The sequence below is a fragment of the Porites lutea genome, chromosome 10, assembly GCF_958299795.1.
Source record: "Porites lutea chromosome 10, jaPorLute2.1, whole genome shotgun sequence".
Classification (NCBI taxonomy): Eukaryota; Metazoa; Cnidaria; class Anthozoa; order Scleractinia; family Poritidae; genus Porites; species Porites lutea.
In genome coordinates, this window is record NC_133210.1 from 15,422,795 (window position 1) to 15,440,193 (window position 17,399).

Sequence of the window (17,399 nt, forward strand, 5' to 3'; positions counted from 1 at the left end):
ATTTAATACATCTAATAGTTGCCTTGGTTGTTGTGTTCATTCTTAGCTCGTTGTGGTATGAAAATCGGTGGGACACTTCACAGTTTTGTAGATTGGACAAAACAACATTGCGATTTAACCGTCCAGCGATTGAATACTCTATGAAATTAAGCTTAACTTTTCAAAATTCGATAGCTCCAATGATGAGGACAATGATGAGAACTAAACAAGTGAGGAATCGACTAGCACAGAAGGTACGTTTGATACAATTGAAAGAATTTATCATTTGACTTTAGATTCGGTCTTCGCAAACCATCGGCAGCGTTGTGCGAAATAACGTCAACGGTACTCTGATTTTTGGAGGACTTATTGATATGATTGACTGAAGAAGCTAAGTTGCATAATCTATTTGTAATGGTTACGTAGCGATTAATTTTCTTTTACATGTATAAGTATTTTCATAAGTATTTTCCTTTTAGGTGGAATAATGATAGAAGAAAATTCCTGGCCCATTGAAGTTCTCGTGGAAATTTTTAAGTGGTTTTCAATAGAGGAACGACTCAAGCAACTGACACCAGTGTGCAAACTCTTTCACCAAGCCGTCCATACACCAAAGTTTTGGAAGATAGTTGATACTAATTCAGAATTTACACTTTCTTCATTTCATTCTGTTTTTGGGCACGCTAAACATATGTTAACACATCTCGGTTTTCGTTATTCTCAACGACAAGGTGCAGAAATCTGATAGAAAATGCTCTGAACGATTGTGTTAACCTTGTCCACTTAGACCTCGCGTACAATACGTCACTTTTAACTTTGTTTTTTATACAAAGCATGCCATTTTTAAGATACCTTGACATAACAAGCTGCCAAAATGTGAAGGAAAGTAGTTTAACACTATCCCTTAAAAACAAGAGAGGGCTGCAGGTTTTAAAAATGGGGAATTGTTTTCAGATAGATTGAAATTTACTCGTTTCCATAATCAGGAGTCTGCCTGACGTAAGGAACGTAGTTGCCAATTGGTGTGGCTCAATAACAGTAGAACAAGCCCGCGATGTTTTGCAGCAGTGCAATTTGCTGGCGTTTTCATTTTCACCATGTTGGGGGCCTCCTAACTTGTGGGAAGAATTTGTACAAGATTTTAAACATGTAGAGTTTGGGGAGGATCTGTTAGATCACGTCAAACGAGTAAACCTCCTGGGATTTTTGTATGATGATGAAGTAGAATGAATAGAGACTCATGTGTAATAGGTGCTATGAGAAATGGCTGAACAAAGAATTGAAAGTGTTAATGAAAAAATATATATATGAAGGCTCTTGTTTTTAATAAACAGTCAGTCGCAGCTCGCGTTTATTTTATTAACTTATTTGCAGACCCAAGTCCATGTGTTAGAGATCCTAATGTCCCAGCTAATTATACCGGTAAAACTTTATCAGACGACCAAAAGCTTGAGCTTCTAACCGTAAAGTTTAGCTTTCCGCACGGATTCAAGTTTCCGACAACAGCCGGAAGGCGTTTCCAACTATCATGGATGGAGAAGCGGCCATGGCTGCGTTACAGCATTAGAAATGACGCAGCTCACTGTATCTATTGTATATGTTTTTCCAACAATACTGTTCCAAATGAATCGCCATTTATCTCAAAGGGCTTCAAAAACTGGAAGAAAGCAGGTGATGAGCGCCTTGACACCCATGCGCGCAGTGAAGAACACCAACTTTCAGAGGAAAAGATGACTAACTTCCTTAAGACACGCCGCCCAGGCAATGACATCAGTGCAAGACTACAAAGACAGGCAGCCGAGCAACAGCATCGCACAGTTAAAGGCGTCGTGTCTATTATTGATGTAGTCATTGCATTAGGACAGAGGGGCATTCCATTAAGAGGCAATTGGGATCCCTCTAAAAGAAATGAAGATGGGAATTTCTCCTTCTTTGTTGACTGGAAATCCAAGTATGATCCAGAACTCAAACACCATTTGGATCATGCTTCCGGTAATGCTAAGTACACGTCTCCGAGGATTCAGAACGAAATAATCAATTTGTGCGACAGTTTCATTAGAAACCGTGTCCGGGCATCAATACCAAAGTATTGGAGTGTAAAGGCCGACGAAACGCAAGATTGTTCTACAACTGAACAACTCAGTATATGCGTGCGATATCTGAGCAGTAAAAATGAAGTCTGTGAAGAATTTATTGGATTCGTAAGGCTTGAAAAATTGGATGCCCAGACCATTACGGATACCTTGTTACACGCACTACAAGAATGGGGCTTAAATATGTCCGGCCTAGTTGGCCAAGGATATGATGGAGCAAGCTTCATGAGTTCAAGTAGGAATGGGATGCAAGCTAAAGTTGCAGAGAAGTACCCTAATGCCACGTACGTTCACTGCAGGTCCCACGTTTTGAACCTTGCAATCTCGAGTGGTTGCAAAGCTGTGCGATCCATTCAGAATCTGTTTGATAACGTCAGCAAACTTACGTGGTTTCTTAGTGGCAGCGCCAAAAGGAAAGAAATATTTCTTCAGTCGGCCGCGGCCTCCGATGACAGTGAACTGTTGAGCGCTCTAGTTGCATGTGCTGATGAAGACCAAGAAGATGAATCCGCCAAAACACTGGAGGAAGGAAGCAAGCGACAGACTGTACCGAAATTCTGTGCTACTCGTTGGAGTGCAAAAGCTACTACCCTCTCTGCTCTTCTTGCTAAATATGGCTCTGTACTTCCAGCTCTGGATGAAATTTCGTCATCAAGCAGTGGCGATGCTAACAGTGATGCTTCAGCTTATTCACGTCTTCTCCAAGACTCTGAATTTATAGCCGCTTTGACAGTATCTCAGTTTGTTCTGTCATTTTTAGCCCAAGTAACAAAGTCCCTACAAGCTAAGAGCTGTACCCTTGGCGATGCATACCAAAGCGTAACTCTTGCCAAAGAATGCATTAAATCAGAGATGAATCCTGGCAGAAGGTGTTGAGTCGAATCAGCAAGGTAGCTGACCCTATCAACGTCACCCTGATAAAGCCTCGTACAACGACCGTTCAACGCCATCGAGCAAACGACGCACACAACGATCAGCCATCAAACTACTACAGGATTAATGTGTTCTATCCATTTATAGATCACGTTGTAGGTGAACTTGAAACGAGATTTTCAGTCCAGCACGAAGGCCCGATTACCGCTCAAAACCTGTTCCCTTTGTACTTGCCCAAGTTAACTGACAGGCATTTCGGAAGATCAAGAACTACTTCAACAAGCATCTAGATTTCTCGGAGAAGTCTAATTTTGACGCAGAGCTGGCAAGGTGGGGGATGAAACACGCGATGGAGCCAGAGTCAGAACAAGAGAAAGCAATACCTGATTGCAGTCCGCAAGAATTTCCTGCCATTCACAAGGTCTGTCGATCTTTCTAACCACGCCTGTCGGAAGCGTCAGTTGCGAACGCTCCTTCTCAGCCCTACGCCGTCTAAAGTTACGGACTCGGCCATCAATGACAGAAAATCGATTAAGTGGCCTTGCTATGCTGTTAATTCATCGCAGAACGGACTTCGTTCCCACTCCAAAAGAGATCTATGACATGAAGTCAAAGTGGAGAAGAATCTAGAACAGCCTAATATAGACTCGTTTTTGAGACTTGGTATTCTGATACCGAAACCTGCAATTTTAGCTCAGTTCCTTCGAGCCAATATCTGTTCAAACTAACGAAGGCTTTCAACCCATTTTTGAAACCATCCATACAAAGTGTTAAACTTCTGTTCACAGTATAGCTTGAGTTAAAGATGGTATATAAATCATCATCGTCTAGCAGTGACCTCGGGGGCAATTTCAAACCAAACAAGGTGTTTATGCCATAATAAATCATGACAATTAAAAAGAAAAGTATCAGTGTGGTTTGTTTCATTAAATGTCTTAGAGGCAACCTTCTGTGTAGGGGTGAAAACAAAACGTCCAACTAGAAACCCTGTCTGTATACGGGAGACCCCTGTGAAGGTGTGCGGAGATTGCCCCCGCAGACAAAAAATTCTAGGTACGGCCCTGATTATGGGTAAAGAAAGGCAGCTATCAAATTTATCATCTTCTTTTTCGCCCTGGTGAAACGAACTTAAGGCTAATTTCCATTTAAATTCTGTAGAAATCGTGACAAAGAAATGAATAATGATGGTTGCTTTCTCAGGAAGCCCAACTGCGCAAATGCGAAGACGAGTTGCTTGTAGCTGGAACGACATAAAAACGCCGCATGTTGAATGCCGAATGTACGATAAGGCCTTCCAAATTTATCGATACGAAATAAAAATGCCATAGAACAAATTTAACCAAGCAATATCGCTAATTGATTGAGAACAGTTGAGAACAGTTGTTAAAGGTCATATCGACAGTCCAGGCGTTTTGCACCCTATGATGTATTGAACGGATTATAAACAATCTTTTCAATTGATAACAACTGCCTTTAAAAAACTTACCGACATTATGTTTTTAAAGGCAGGCGACAACCAATTAAAGGCTTCTTTACGTACTGCCCAAGTTCCCAGTGATTGGAAATCCGCACGGGTCATTTCACTCTTTAAGAAGGGAAAGGCTGATGAGATGGACAATTATCGCCCGATTTCCATTTTACCTGTTCTATCTAAGGTTTTAGAACGGGCTGTACATATCCAACTCTACAAATATCTCCAGCAAAACAAGATCTTGAGCCCTTATCAGTGCGGGTTTCGGAAGTGTCACTCGACAGAATTCGCTGCTCTTAGTTTTTCTGATAATATTCGTAGGAACATGGACCAAGGTCAATTAACTGGTGCTGTGTTTATTGACCTTCGCAAAGCTTTCGACACTGTGGATCATGCGGTACTTCTGGACAAGCTTTCCAATTTGGGGATTTTGGATAAAGAGCATGGCTGGTTTACGGATTACCTGTCAAACCGCACCCAAGTTGTAGAGTTTCAAGGGGTGACTTCTGCTTCGGAAGCCGTCTCTTCTGGTGTGCCTCAGGGCTCTATCCTCGGACCATTATTGTTTATTCTACTCATTAATGATTTACCTGAAGTAGTGTCCGATTGCAATATTCTGATGTACGCTGATGACACTGTTTTATACTGTTCATCCTCTCAAGCCTCTGTCATTCAAGACAAGCTGAATGCCGAACTGTCTAAGATTGATCACTGGCTTTCTTTTAATAGTCAAAAAGCGAAGCTATGCTTTTCGGATCCGCCCCTAGATTATCTGCTGTTAACTCTTTTTCTATTACCTTAAATAACAATGTAATTAAGCGGGTTTTCACTTCACTTATCTAGGTATAGTTTTTGATGACCGCCTTAGCTGGAACGAGCAAATAAAGTACCTAATTTCGAAGGCGGGAAAACGCGTAGGAATGCTCGGCAGGCTTCGCAGAAGCCTCACTAGAGAGAGTGCAAATGTAGTGTACTGTAGTCTAATTAGGCCAATTTTAGAACACTGTGTAAGTGTGTGGGGCTGTTGCGGGGAAGGTCGTAAACAAGACCTTGAAGCCCTCCAAAACCGGGCTGCTAGGATAGTGGCTTGTACTGTGCGCAGCAAGCAGGCATTGGACGTTCTGAAATGGCCCACCTTGGAGGAGCGCCGACGTCAATCTGTTTTTAAACTCGTTAAGAAATGCCTGCAAGGTCAATGTCCCCAGTATTTTAACCCATTCGCCCCTGAACCGCCCGTAACCGCCCGTGCGGATCCAGGTCCTTTCTACCCATTGTGACGTCATCAGTTTTAACGGTCAAGGATAACTTTCTTCACTAACTTGTGCAGAGTGAAACCATACAAGAATGAGCACAATTCAGTCAAGGACACCGGAGAAACAAGCAAAAAACCACGTGACATTGACCTGAAAATCTCCATGAAAATCTTGTTCCATTACCCACCTACCTTTCCTTTCGCCTAATCCTAAGATCCTAAAAGCTTTCCTAAAAACTCTTCCCACCAAAATCAAGCCTACTAAATGCCCAGCAAGAGAAAAAAAAAATGAGGCAAGAAAAGCAAAAAAAGAAGGGAGGAGAGAAAGCGAAAAGTAAAAGTCAAGACTGCTGTGTCACTTTTAAACCCAAAAACTGTCGAAATTTTGCTTTCTGCGCATGCCCGAACATCGCAAGCTGATATTTTGCATTTGGATCAAAAGGCCGCGAAGTGTTCGACCTGTAAACCAGTTTGTGGTAAGTTTTAGCTCTTTATAGCACGACAGTGACCAGAAAACCACTCGACTAGCTTCAAAACGCGTTTTTCGGCAAAATCTCCAGGAGCGAATGGGTTAAACAATATTTTAAACGTAATAATACAATCCATGCGCGCGCTACTAGACAAAGCAACCTCTTACATCCGCCTGCGGTGAGAACTGAAATTGCAAAAAGATCCTTTTATTATTATGGTTGCACTCTTTTTAACGAATTATCTTAATGATATTTCGTGTTTTACATGTTTTAATCTTTTAATTGAAAATAGTTTTCTATTTATATTATTACCTGTATTAGTGTAATGTTTATATTTTTAGTGAGTTTTTGTGCGTTGTTGCTCAGGGCTCCCATTGATAACAGACAGCTTTTTGCGTCTGAAGGGGCTACCCTGAGCGGTTTAAATTAATAAAGGTTCTTCTTCTTCTTCTTCTTCTTCTTCTTCTTCCATCTACAGTATTAACTTTTATATGAGAAAGGTCTTTTTAGTTAACGTAAAGAACAACAACAACAAACAAAACTTTATTCACACTAAAGCTAAATGCAATTGCCCTGCATGCAAATTGGCAAAAAAACTGCTATTAGAGACAGGAAAATTTAAACGCATTGAAGGTAATGAAAATGATTCGAGCTAACAACACGGAAGCTGATTTGAAGAGTTATACGTAGATATGATTTTGTAAATAGTTCAGTGGAAGATTTCCGGAAAGTTAAGATCACGATATTCGTGGCAGATATTGAATTAGAAAAACGATTAATAACGGAACTGTAAGAATCAACCCCACGGTTTACAGCGGTCCGGGGCTGAGACGAAATTTCTCATAGGAACATAAACAATACAATACATTTTATTACTGCGCGTTTCACAAACATACGAACTCTTAAGTTCAAAGGCCGCCTTCACAATTGCGTTTTTCGCTGCCGTCAATCATAATTACGACCACAAGCAACGAACCTTGAAACACAGAAACACACAAAACGGATCGAAATCTACCAATCACAAATCACAACCCTTGACCTTTTGAACCCGTTAAAGTAAAGTATTGTTTCCTAAGAGGTCCGTTAAGATGATTGACGGCAGCGAAAAACGCAATCGTCAGTTGGCTTTTGAACTTCAGAATTCGCATGTTTGTGAAAAGCGCAGTAATTCTTCCAGTTGGGTTTTTCAGAATGAATTTACAGGACTCATTAGTCTAAGTGGTTTCGAAATAACTAAAAATTACATGTATAGAAGACAAACTTAAGTTACAATTGAATTTGAATTTAAAAAGCTAATAAACAATTAATTGAAAAAGATCAACAAAATACGGGTATCATTTTGGATCATGGTTCAGTATCACGCAAGCGTAGCTCTTCAATGGTGAGCCAACCAAGTTGATGTAAGACTGCAGTGGTGTAATGTGATCAAACTTTTTTGTATTAGCAAGTATACGGCGGACCGACGGCAAAGTTTTGCATAAGTTGTAGTTTATGGACATTTTCTTGAAGTTCCAGACCATACGGTGAAGTAATACAGGCGCGGATCTAGGATAAATACTGACCGATTTCCTAAACGAGCACCTTCTAGCGGGGTCCGGGGGCGGGCTCACCCAGGAAATTTTTTGGGTTTTTCTCCCTAAGTACCCTTTCCTGGGTTTCCGAGTCATTCAGACAGGATATTGGCCAATTTTCAAATTGGAAAGTGTTTTTTTATTATTAAAAATATATTTTTTATGAAAAATGTGACCGATTTCCGTAAAACGGTGGAAACCGATGTGGATCCGCGCCCGCAATAGAACAGTTTGCTAAATGTCAATTAGGGAATGTAGGATTATGTTCAGTGCGTCTTTAGAGAAAAAGTTTCGTACCCTATTTATTTAAGGTGATTCCCTAGTTTTGCACTGCGCATCTCTTACTGCGCATAACAAGATGGCCGCCGTAAAAAAGAGCATGTGAAGTAATATTATTAAAATGAAGTTGACTGAAGAGAAACGCTTTTGGAATTTTTGCTTGCTGTTGTTTCTTGCCGAGGTGAGACTCAATGTGTTGGGAATGTGCATAACGTAAGCAGTACGCGTGTTGCTGAGTTCGACCTCCTCTCAGAGAACCTCGATAGTGGCTGTTTAACTTGTGCTTACTCACTTTGATTTTCATTTAGACACTTTCTTTATCACATTGTGTCTTAAATGTGATATCTCGATGTAAATTCTGTAAAAACGGATTTTTAATACTTCCTTCCCCCTTTCACGTACATTCTATTTTGAAACTCGCCCCAGTCCTCTCTCAAAAATTGGAGAAAATGCGTTTGGTGCGCACTTTCTGCAGCTCTACCGCAAAAACGAGTACGGTAACCCCCATTTTTTATTTCATGATTTTAATAAGGACAGTGCTTCCTTTCGATGAGAAAAAAAATTGGCACAAATCTATGTTCAGTGTTTTGGCAATTTTACTAAATTGTACGGATTGAGCCATCACGGGTCGAAAAGCTCGCGTCCAATTTAATTCTACTTTGGACCGTAAAGTAAAAACAAGGGCATTAAAAGGCATTTTTCTGGTACGTGAGTGGATAAACAATACATTAAAGTCAAATTCTGTGTGATGCCACATGCATCATCGAAAAAATCTCTCCTTTTTGTCCAGTTTTGGGCTGCCCGCGGTTTTTGTAAAAGGGTCCTAAATAGCCGTATTTGTCAGCACTGTGACGTCAAAACGAGCACGGTGATCCCCACTTTTTATTACTTTTTTATCATATTCTTGACTTGTTACATCAGTGTACCAAGTTTTAGCTACAATCTATGTTAGGTTCTTTTACTATGGAATCACCTTAAACTAATGTTGACAAAGGAGAGGCGGTTAGTGAAGCGATACGGTCATTCAAGTGTGACGCCGAGGTCCTTGGCGGAAGTTACAGGTACTAGATCTTGACCAAGGAAAGTGTACTAAAAGTTTTCCCCAGCCTCCCTTTCAAACTAAAACAGCGTAAAACAAAACATTAAAGGCTATTTCAAAGAAAAACAACTTTGGAAGAAGTTGGTAATTTTGTATCAAAATCATTGGTTAACCCCTTTGGAAAATGCAAATTTTCCGTCTATGTTGAAGTGCCATTTTAATTTTTATACTCAAAAAGCCTCCTTTTCAAAGTAGAACATAGTGAAACATAACAGCAAAGGCTTATTCAAAGAAAAACATCCTTCTTCACGCCGAACCGTCTAGAACCATTTGTTAATTACTACCACAGTTCTCTCACCTTACAGCTGCTCTCACCTGTAAAAGGTATATTTGCCTGAAATATGATGCTTATTACTTTAAAGAACCTGCTTGCACCACTTAGCCTTCCATTAGGAACCACTAGTTAACACTGATATATTTAATTAGTTGACAGTAATTAGCAGCATTATAACAAATAACGAACTGATCTGCATATTTATTGTTGAGAAGAACTCCCTTTTACTGTTAAGATGGAGACCTGGTTTTGGATTCTCGGCTGGGTTCTTTCATTTCTGACCATCACTGGAAATTTATTTACAATCTTCCTCATCTGCAGCAGACGAAATCTCCGCACCAAAACCAACGCGTTTATTCTTTCACTCGCCGTGGCAGATTTCTTTGTTGGTTTGAGCGTTATTCCCTCAATGTTCTTCTGCGACAACTTCTGCGAATGGCCTCGACGTTGGCTGTCTTGGGTGAATTTTACAAGATGGTTGTTTAGTAATGCATCTGTTGTAAACTTATGCGTCTTAGTACTGGATCGTTTTATTGCCATCGTCCATCCTCTAAAATACATTACATTTATGAATCGCCGCCGAATTACCCAAGTTATTTTTTTCTCTTGGCTTCTAACAGTTAGTTTTAATGTGCTAAAAGTTACCCTCTATATGTTTTATTTCAGAAAAATTCGTGTTATCTTTATTTGGCTGATTGTAATTTTCTTCGAGTTCCTTCCATGTGTTGTATTAATATCCTGCTTTGCATCAATGATATTTCACGTACACAAGCATGATCGGTCAGCACGCATCGTCGCAAAACAGTTACGTTTTAACCATCAGGTGTCGTTTAAAACCCATCACGAGAAGTCTGCAGTAATAATGATGGGTATTGTGATAGGAGTGTTTCTTGTTTGCTATGGGATGTATCTGCGCTGTAGTTTTTTAATACTATTCCACACTACCTCGTCGCCATGCAATGATGAAAACTACAAAATTCCTGTCTTGGTTTTAAACTCGACCTTTAACCCGCTGGCCTATGCCTTTTTGAAAAGAGATATAAAAAGAGAGGTTAAAAGAATTGTCAGCGCTGCTTTTAAAGAAAATAACAAAGTTACGTGACGCCTACCACTTTACGTGCGCAACTCCGCATTCTTGTAGGATGTAGGTCTTACTGAATATATGAACGAGTTTGAAAGGCTTGAGCGAAGACTGATAAATCTGTGACTCTTGGACTCAAAGCGAACTGAAATTTGGAAAAAAAATGGCGTATGAGGAGAGACCCTAGGAGAATATGGAGGGAAAGAACCTAAGATCAATGTTCACTGTGATGATATGGGACACAAAAGTTCTCATTGGATTGAATGTTTTAGTTTCACATCGTGACAGTATAATAAGTTCGTGTTCACATCCCACTAGTAAAACCTCTGTTTCACTTGCGCATGCTGGAGTTTTGCGTACTCAAAGAGAATAGAGTAAAATCTTTGTTGAGCATGTGCCGCTTGGTGCTTGGATACAGTTTCGAAAACCAGGCTTAATAGCCGTTCGCTTGATACAGCGGGCTTATCGGTTATGACCTTCGGTCCATTTGCAATAAACACGGATGCTCGCACTCTGAATACCAGGTTAACAAGAGAAAACAAGATTGACTAGTTAACAGAAATTCGGGGTTCGGCGACTTCAAAGGCTTGACGCGATTTCAGGCAGAGCTTCCATTTTTCTCCTTATTTAAGAAGACAGAAAGGGACTTCCAGATCAATAACCTTCGTAATCAACTCTGTTAAGGGCGGTAGATTCCTAGAATTTACTGAGCCGAACTGAGGGGTTTAGTGTTAGTTTTTCTCGTAGTATGAAATAATTTCCTTGTGAGTAAGACACATCAGTGAAAATGTAGTGGTTTTGTAATCTTTTCGTGCAAATTATTTTAGCTCAGTCCAGGTGTGACTGAATTATTAAAAAATCGTCTAAAGTGTAAAACAACTTATTATGGATAAAGAAAGGCAGCTATCAAATTTATCATCTTCTTTTTCGCCCTGGTGAAACGAACTTAAGGCTAATTTCCATTTAAATTCTGTAGAAATCGTGACAAAGAAATGAATAATGATGGTTGCTTTCTCAGGAAGCCCAACTGCGCAAATGCGAAGACGAGTTGCTCGTAGCTGGAACGACATAAAAACGCCGCATGTTGAATGCCGAATGTACGATAAAGCCTTCCAAATTTATCGATACGAAATAAAAATGCCATAGAACATATTTAACCAAACAATATCGCTAATTGATTGATAAGCAGGTGAGAACAGTTGTCAAAGGTGGTATCGACAGTCCAGGCGTTTTGCGCCATTTATATATTGAACGGATTATAAACGATCTTTTAGAGGTTGGCTTTTTTTTCAGTTGATAACAACTGCCTTTAAAAAACTTATCGACATAATGTTTTTAAAGGCAGGCGATAACCAATTAAAGGCTTCCATCTACATTATTAACTTTTGCATGAGAAAGGCTTTTTTAGTTAACGTAAAGAACAACAACAACAACAAAAAAAACTTTATTCATACTGAAGCTAAATGCAATTATCATTCGAAGCAAATTTTTCTTTCTTTTCATTGGCCGAGAGCCCACCACGTGACTTGCAAATAACTGCCTACAAATAATGGTCTGCTCATGCGCAATGCCGTCCAACTGTGTTTGGCTGCAAATAAAATTCTGCACATGAGTAAAGGAAACCGTGCTTTTCTCCTTCTTGCGATCGCTCTTGTGTGAAAGTGGCAGATCTCTTCGCTTCCCGAGGATATTCATTAAATAAACAAACTCGGTGATCAAATGATAAAACAATTACTGAACTCGGTTATCGCAAAATATCGTGATTTGTCAGTGTCTCGCAGATCAATTACTTGCCTCAGCATTACTCAACCTCGTCCAATAATTGTTAATTGTCCAGCAAATTAGCAAAAAAACTGCTATTAAAGGCAGGGAAAATTAAACGTATTGAAGACGGTGGCTAAAACGTCTCTAAAAAAGTGAATTCAAGCTTTTTCAGCATTGCTTTTGTTCCATGTCTTTTAACTTGTCAAATGTTGATGAATTTTTTCTGGAGTTGAATTCCGAAAGACTGCATTTAAGATTTAAAAAATAGTTGTGTTATGTTCAGAGATTATTATATCTATTTTAAGAAACCCTTTGTCTAGAGACACTTGTCGCTTAGACCATTGTATTCTATTCATTTTTTAAGGGATTAGATCCCTCATAACTTAAAACAACATCAACAATTTCGTCATCGACGCTTTTAAACATGGCAGAAACTACATTTTGAAAAGTTGAATAGTTCCGTAAACCGTAAATTTAGCAGGAAAACACGGGTAAACCTTGCTACCGTGCTTTCAGAAGCATTTTTCAGAGACTATGAAGCCTTTTCTACCTTAGATGAAGGTATCTCCGTTAAAAGAAAGGTATGATGCTTGAGAGCAAGGTATCGTCTTTGGTAAACAAGACGGTGTTTCTAAAATTGTCCGAATTCTTGTTCGATCTTACAACCTCAGAAAAATGACGGTTTTGCCTTATATTTAGGTTTTCTTTGAACTATTGAAAAACTTTCTAGGTTCTTTGGTTTTGCACAAAGGAAACACATAGTAGTACAATTGCTTGAAAGGAAAAAACAGTTAACAACATTTTTAATGACAGGCAACGCGGGTCTATCATCCGTTCTGGTAATCAATGGTAAGGCGCTTTGTTAACATGAACGATACAAAAAAAGGCAAGGAAAATATTATCACTCATTTTTGCGTTGTTGTTTCAACAGAAGAAAATTCCTTTGAAACGATCACATAGGACATGAAATATCCATCGATTTGCACTCAAAAAGGAGAGACTTCCGATGTAAAAAATTTAAGTAATTCTTGTAGAAATGCTCTTGAAACCCTCTATGATTGCCTGTTTTTCTTCTTTCTTCTTTTAATGCATACAATATGCCAAGGTGTACGAACCGCCATCAAAGCAGGTCAAATTTTCTTTACAACTGAAGTAGCTTTTTCATGATGTAATAATGGAGAATGAATTCGCGCGCTGATAATATATAGCCAGTTAGATTCAGTTTCCAATCAATCGTCCGGGAGGAAAAGTAACTTTCTGCGCGCGCAAGGAAAAAAGATTTTGTGCAAGTACAGCAAGTAACGTGAAATAAAGTCATGTGGTTGATTTCATTTGTAACTGGTTAGAAAACTTTATATCAGTTGTTTGTTGTGGTACATGTAGAAAAACGCACATTTTCTCTCGCCAGGCGGTGAATATCTGCGCAAGATTGAAAGTAATATCGACAGCAAATCTCTGTAGGGATACCATCACCATTCATCCATTTCTTCCTATCAACTGGTGTTAAAACTGATAGTTAGGAGACGCTACGAAACGCAGCGAGCAGTAAAATTCACTCGGGTTTAATTTAGGAATACCGTATTTCTTCAAATAAGCGCCCTCCTCCAAATAAGCGCCAACACCCATTAGTATTATCAAAAAAATGCGTTATCTCTTCTTTTAATGTTTTTCCTATTGCCGCGCTGTTTGTAAACGCGGTAAATTTCCCAGGAACAACTAGACCACTCTCTATTTTCTTCAAAGGGAAGCGTAATAAGCGCTCCCCTCGATTAAACGCCCCCAGGGCCCTCCTTCCAATAACCGCCCGGGCACTTATTCCAGGGAATACGGTGTACCCTGCACTGAGCGCACTAGCGAAAAGCGTAGACTAATGACATTCAAAGTAAATTATAATTGCAACATGGAAAACTACAATCTCACCCAACCAAACCTAAAATGTCGTATTTACTCGAATAAGCGCCCCGAATACCCGCCTCTATAAGCGACGCATTTGAGGCGTGAAAAGTTCAATTAGCGCTGGGGCACTTATTCAAGTTCGTTATGGTACAACAAAAGGTAAAAAGCAGAAGAAAAACAGACTGAAATGACATAGCCTGTGTCGCAAGCGTTTCCGCGCGAGTTCGTCGCGCAATGACTCGATTGGAAACGCTTGCTATGCAGGCTAGAATGACAGAATCTAAATCTTAAATGCAGGCTAGAATGACAGAATTTGAAGGATTCAATCACTAGTTTAACAGCGGCATCTACAACAATGAGATGCCAAGTTGAATTAAGACAAAAAAATTAAAGGTTTTTACCGTAATTGACGCAGCTAATTCGCAGTTCTAATTAAATCCAGAAAAAAAAAAAAAAAAAAGAAAGAAAGAAAGAAAAATCAGAGCGAACAAGCGGTCATTATTTCCTACCTTTTTCTGCTATTGCAGTCCACGTATTTCAGTAGTTTCTGTCAAACTGGTCCTGCTAAAAGTTTATCCCCATTTATTAACGACATTTTTTCTTTCAAATTTGAGCCACGAAGTCGCTAAAAACATAGAAAATCTTTTTTTTTTGGAAGTAAACGCCATAGGCAGCCCAAACTCTGTGGGAGTTCGTTGTTCGTTTTTTGTCGAAAAAATGGAATTTAGGACATATTATGTTTATTTTCACACATTCTCTTATAAATTCAAAGTTCAACGAACTCACACAGAGCTTGGTATGCCTGTGCAAACACATGCCCCCACTGGGGCCCTATTTTCCCTCAGAGCAAAGAGGCCGCGCATTGTGGACGTCTTCGGACCCTGGGAACCAACACTCATTCAAAGATGGCGGGAGGAAGGCATGGTTGGTTTTTCTCGTTTTTCATCTACTTTGCAAGGTTAGTAGTAATCATAGATAGATCAAACAGAAATAACTGTATTATTTATCTTTTTAAACAGTTTTAGAAGTGCTTTTGGTAATTGTTTACTTTGCATTTGGTATTTCAACGCTTTGATTTTCAGGGGAAAATCGGTGCGTGTCCGACAGTGTATGAGGTTTTATTTGCAAATTGACCTTATTGAATGTTCAGTGTGTAGCAAATCGCCACTTCCACATAGTCCCACAATGCAGCTTATTTGCCCCCCAAAATTGTGCACAAGCATTGTTTTCAATTTCTCTCTTGGGAGTTGAAAGTTAAAAAGTGGAAAAGAAAATGCCGGTTCAATTTTCATTTCTTTTTCGATTTTAAAACACAAAAGATTTAAATATAATTGATAAAAAAATCGAGAAGCAACAAAATTAGCCTATGATTCTCAAATTTCTCCTACCTTTTCATAGAGTAAATAATATACCAAAAATCGTTTTTTATTTCGTTTCCTTTTTCAACTTGGACATACCGATTAGAAATAACAATAAAAGATACTGAGAGTACTGATTTCATTTACCAACTTGAAAGCAAGTCAATTTTTATATTTAGCTGGGAGAAAAAAGGAATTTCAGCAGCTACTTTATGTTAATTATTTCCTATCTCTTTTGAAGCGGATTTTTATGGGGATGGGGAATGGGTTACTGAAGAATTCGTAGCGCCTGGACAATGTAGCCGAAAATCTTTAAGGATCCAAGCTGATCAATCAACATCTGTTCTACTGAGCTGCTATATTAAAACGTTGACTTACGCTTCAACGTCGAGTCAAAAATGTCTTTAAAACACTGGGAGTTAAATTAACTAGGCACGACGTCAGAGGGGGAGCGTGAAGAACTTAATGATCTGATGGCGTCATTGAGGTTCATAGTACAAGGCAGAATTTAGAACAATAGTTGTTTGCCTACAAAAACACCTGTAATTAAAGTTATCCACTGCCATGAATTCGGGTGAAAAGTCATGAAAAGGGGCCTAAAATGGTTAAAAATAAGTAAGGTAGTCATTGCCCGGAAAATATGGACGAATTCGAAGGGCCAAATTGAGGTCCAAAAAATATTAAACTGAACAAAGTGCGCAACTCAAACAAGACTTTGTCATCTTTCAAAAATGACTGTCATTAGACAGCATTAAAGAACTATGTTATCGCGGGGATGCACCAAAATGGAACATCCCCTTAATTGGCATAATCATACTGGGTAAGAGAAAACTAGAGCAAAACTAAAATCCCTGGGGGGTACTCCATTAAATAAGCTATATAGGTATGTGCCGCCTCATCGGGTATAGGGTTTTTGCGCCGTTTTGGTCTGAAAACGTGTTTACACTTTGCCAATTTTGGTCTGGAATCGGGTATGGGTTTTGAGAGTGCTCAGGACGTGTATGAAGGTATTTATTGTTTCAATTTCAAATGAGTACGAAAGAAAGAGAAATATGCGAGTTCCACGTGGATTTGAAGAATTTTTTTTTTACACTCTAATCTAAGTAATGATAACATAATTTCTGCATAAAGCCAGGCCCCGGTTGTTCAAACGTTGGATAGCGATATCCACGGGATAAATCGCTATCCAGCGGATAAGTATTAAGGAAACCAATTGCGTTATCCACTGGATAGATTTTTATCCGATTGATATAGTGCTATCCAACTTTTGAATAACCGGGGCCAGGTCTGAAAATGGCCGTATATGGATTTTAGAGGTCTGGTCTGAAAACGGGTGTGGAAAACAACATTTTTGGTCTGAAATAGGGTCAAAAAAAGGGGAAATAGGGGCTTCGTTTCTTAGATCAATTTATATTAGGTTTCTGGGAAACTGCCCACCTACCCCTAAAAGGATGCTTTTTTTTTCTTGTAGATACTTTTCAAAAAGTAGATAACATCCATCGAGTAATATTTTTTGCGTATTCTTACATTTCCTACCTTTTCTTACTATTTCTTTCTTTGTCTTAGTCAGACATAACCTATTTCGTCTTTGGATAGCCGTGAACGCCATTTTTTAAGGTCACTATTACACTCAAGAAGCCTCGTCTTCCAGGCAAATATACCATTGATCAACATCGCTTCGAAGCAAATATACCATCGAATCATTGGTGTGTTACTCGCATCTTTGAACTGTGGTAAGCGCCAGTTAGTTATCGGGTATTGTAGCCAATCAGAAACGGCGAAATATTCCGAATGAAGATTTAAAAAGAGAACATGCGCTACAAGTTAAGAGTTATACAAGCGAACCTGTTCAGCGGTCTCCCGTCTGTTTTGTAATTGCGATACCAAACGCAGTAGCAGAGTCTAAAAAAATGGCGATAAAATTACTACAAGCAAGACC

At 39.3% G+C, this 17,399-nt stretch overlaps 2 protein-coding genes across 2 annotated transcripts; both read left to right on the forward strand.

Moving 5' to 3' along the window:
• The first annotated feature begins 1,286 nt into the window (after positions 1-1,286).
• On the forward strand, positions 1,287-2,948 carry LOC140949577 (zinc finger MYM-type protein 1-like). The gene has a single exon (XM_073398734.1). It carries the CDS (start codon positions 1,287-1,289, stop codon positions 2,946-2,948), a length of 1,662 nt encoding a protein of 553 aa, XP_073254835.1.
• A 6,648-nt stretch (positions 2,949-9,596) lies between these two features.
• On the forward strand, positions 9,597-10,879 carry LOC140949578 (histamine H2 receptor-like). Its single transcript, XM_073398735.1, has 2 exons — positions 9,597-10,424; positions 10,793-10,879. The coding sequence occupies exons 1-2, from the start codon at positions 9,597-9,599 to the stop codon at positions 10,877-10,879; spliced, it is 915 nt and encodes a 304-aa protein (XP_073254836.1).
• Positions 10,880-17,399: the final 6,520 nt, after the last annotated feature.

Coding starts and splice junctions, on each gene's coding strand:
- LOC140949577 (XM_073398734.1), top strand. CDS start 1,287: ATGAAGGCTCTTGTTTTTAATAAACAGTCAGTCGCAGCTCGCGTTTAT.
- LOC140949578 (XM_073398735.1), top strand. CDS start 9,597: ATGGAGACCTGGTTTTGGATTCTCGGCTGGGTTCTTTCATTTCTGACC. Junction 10,425..10,792: donor AAAGAGAGGTTAAAAGAATT/GTCAGCGCTGCT, acceptor CGCATGCTGGAG/TTTTGCGTACTCAAAGAGAA.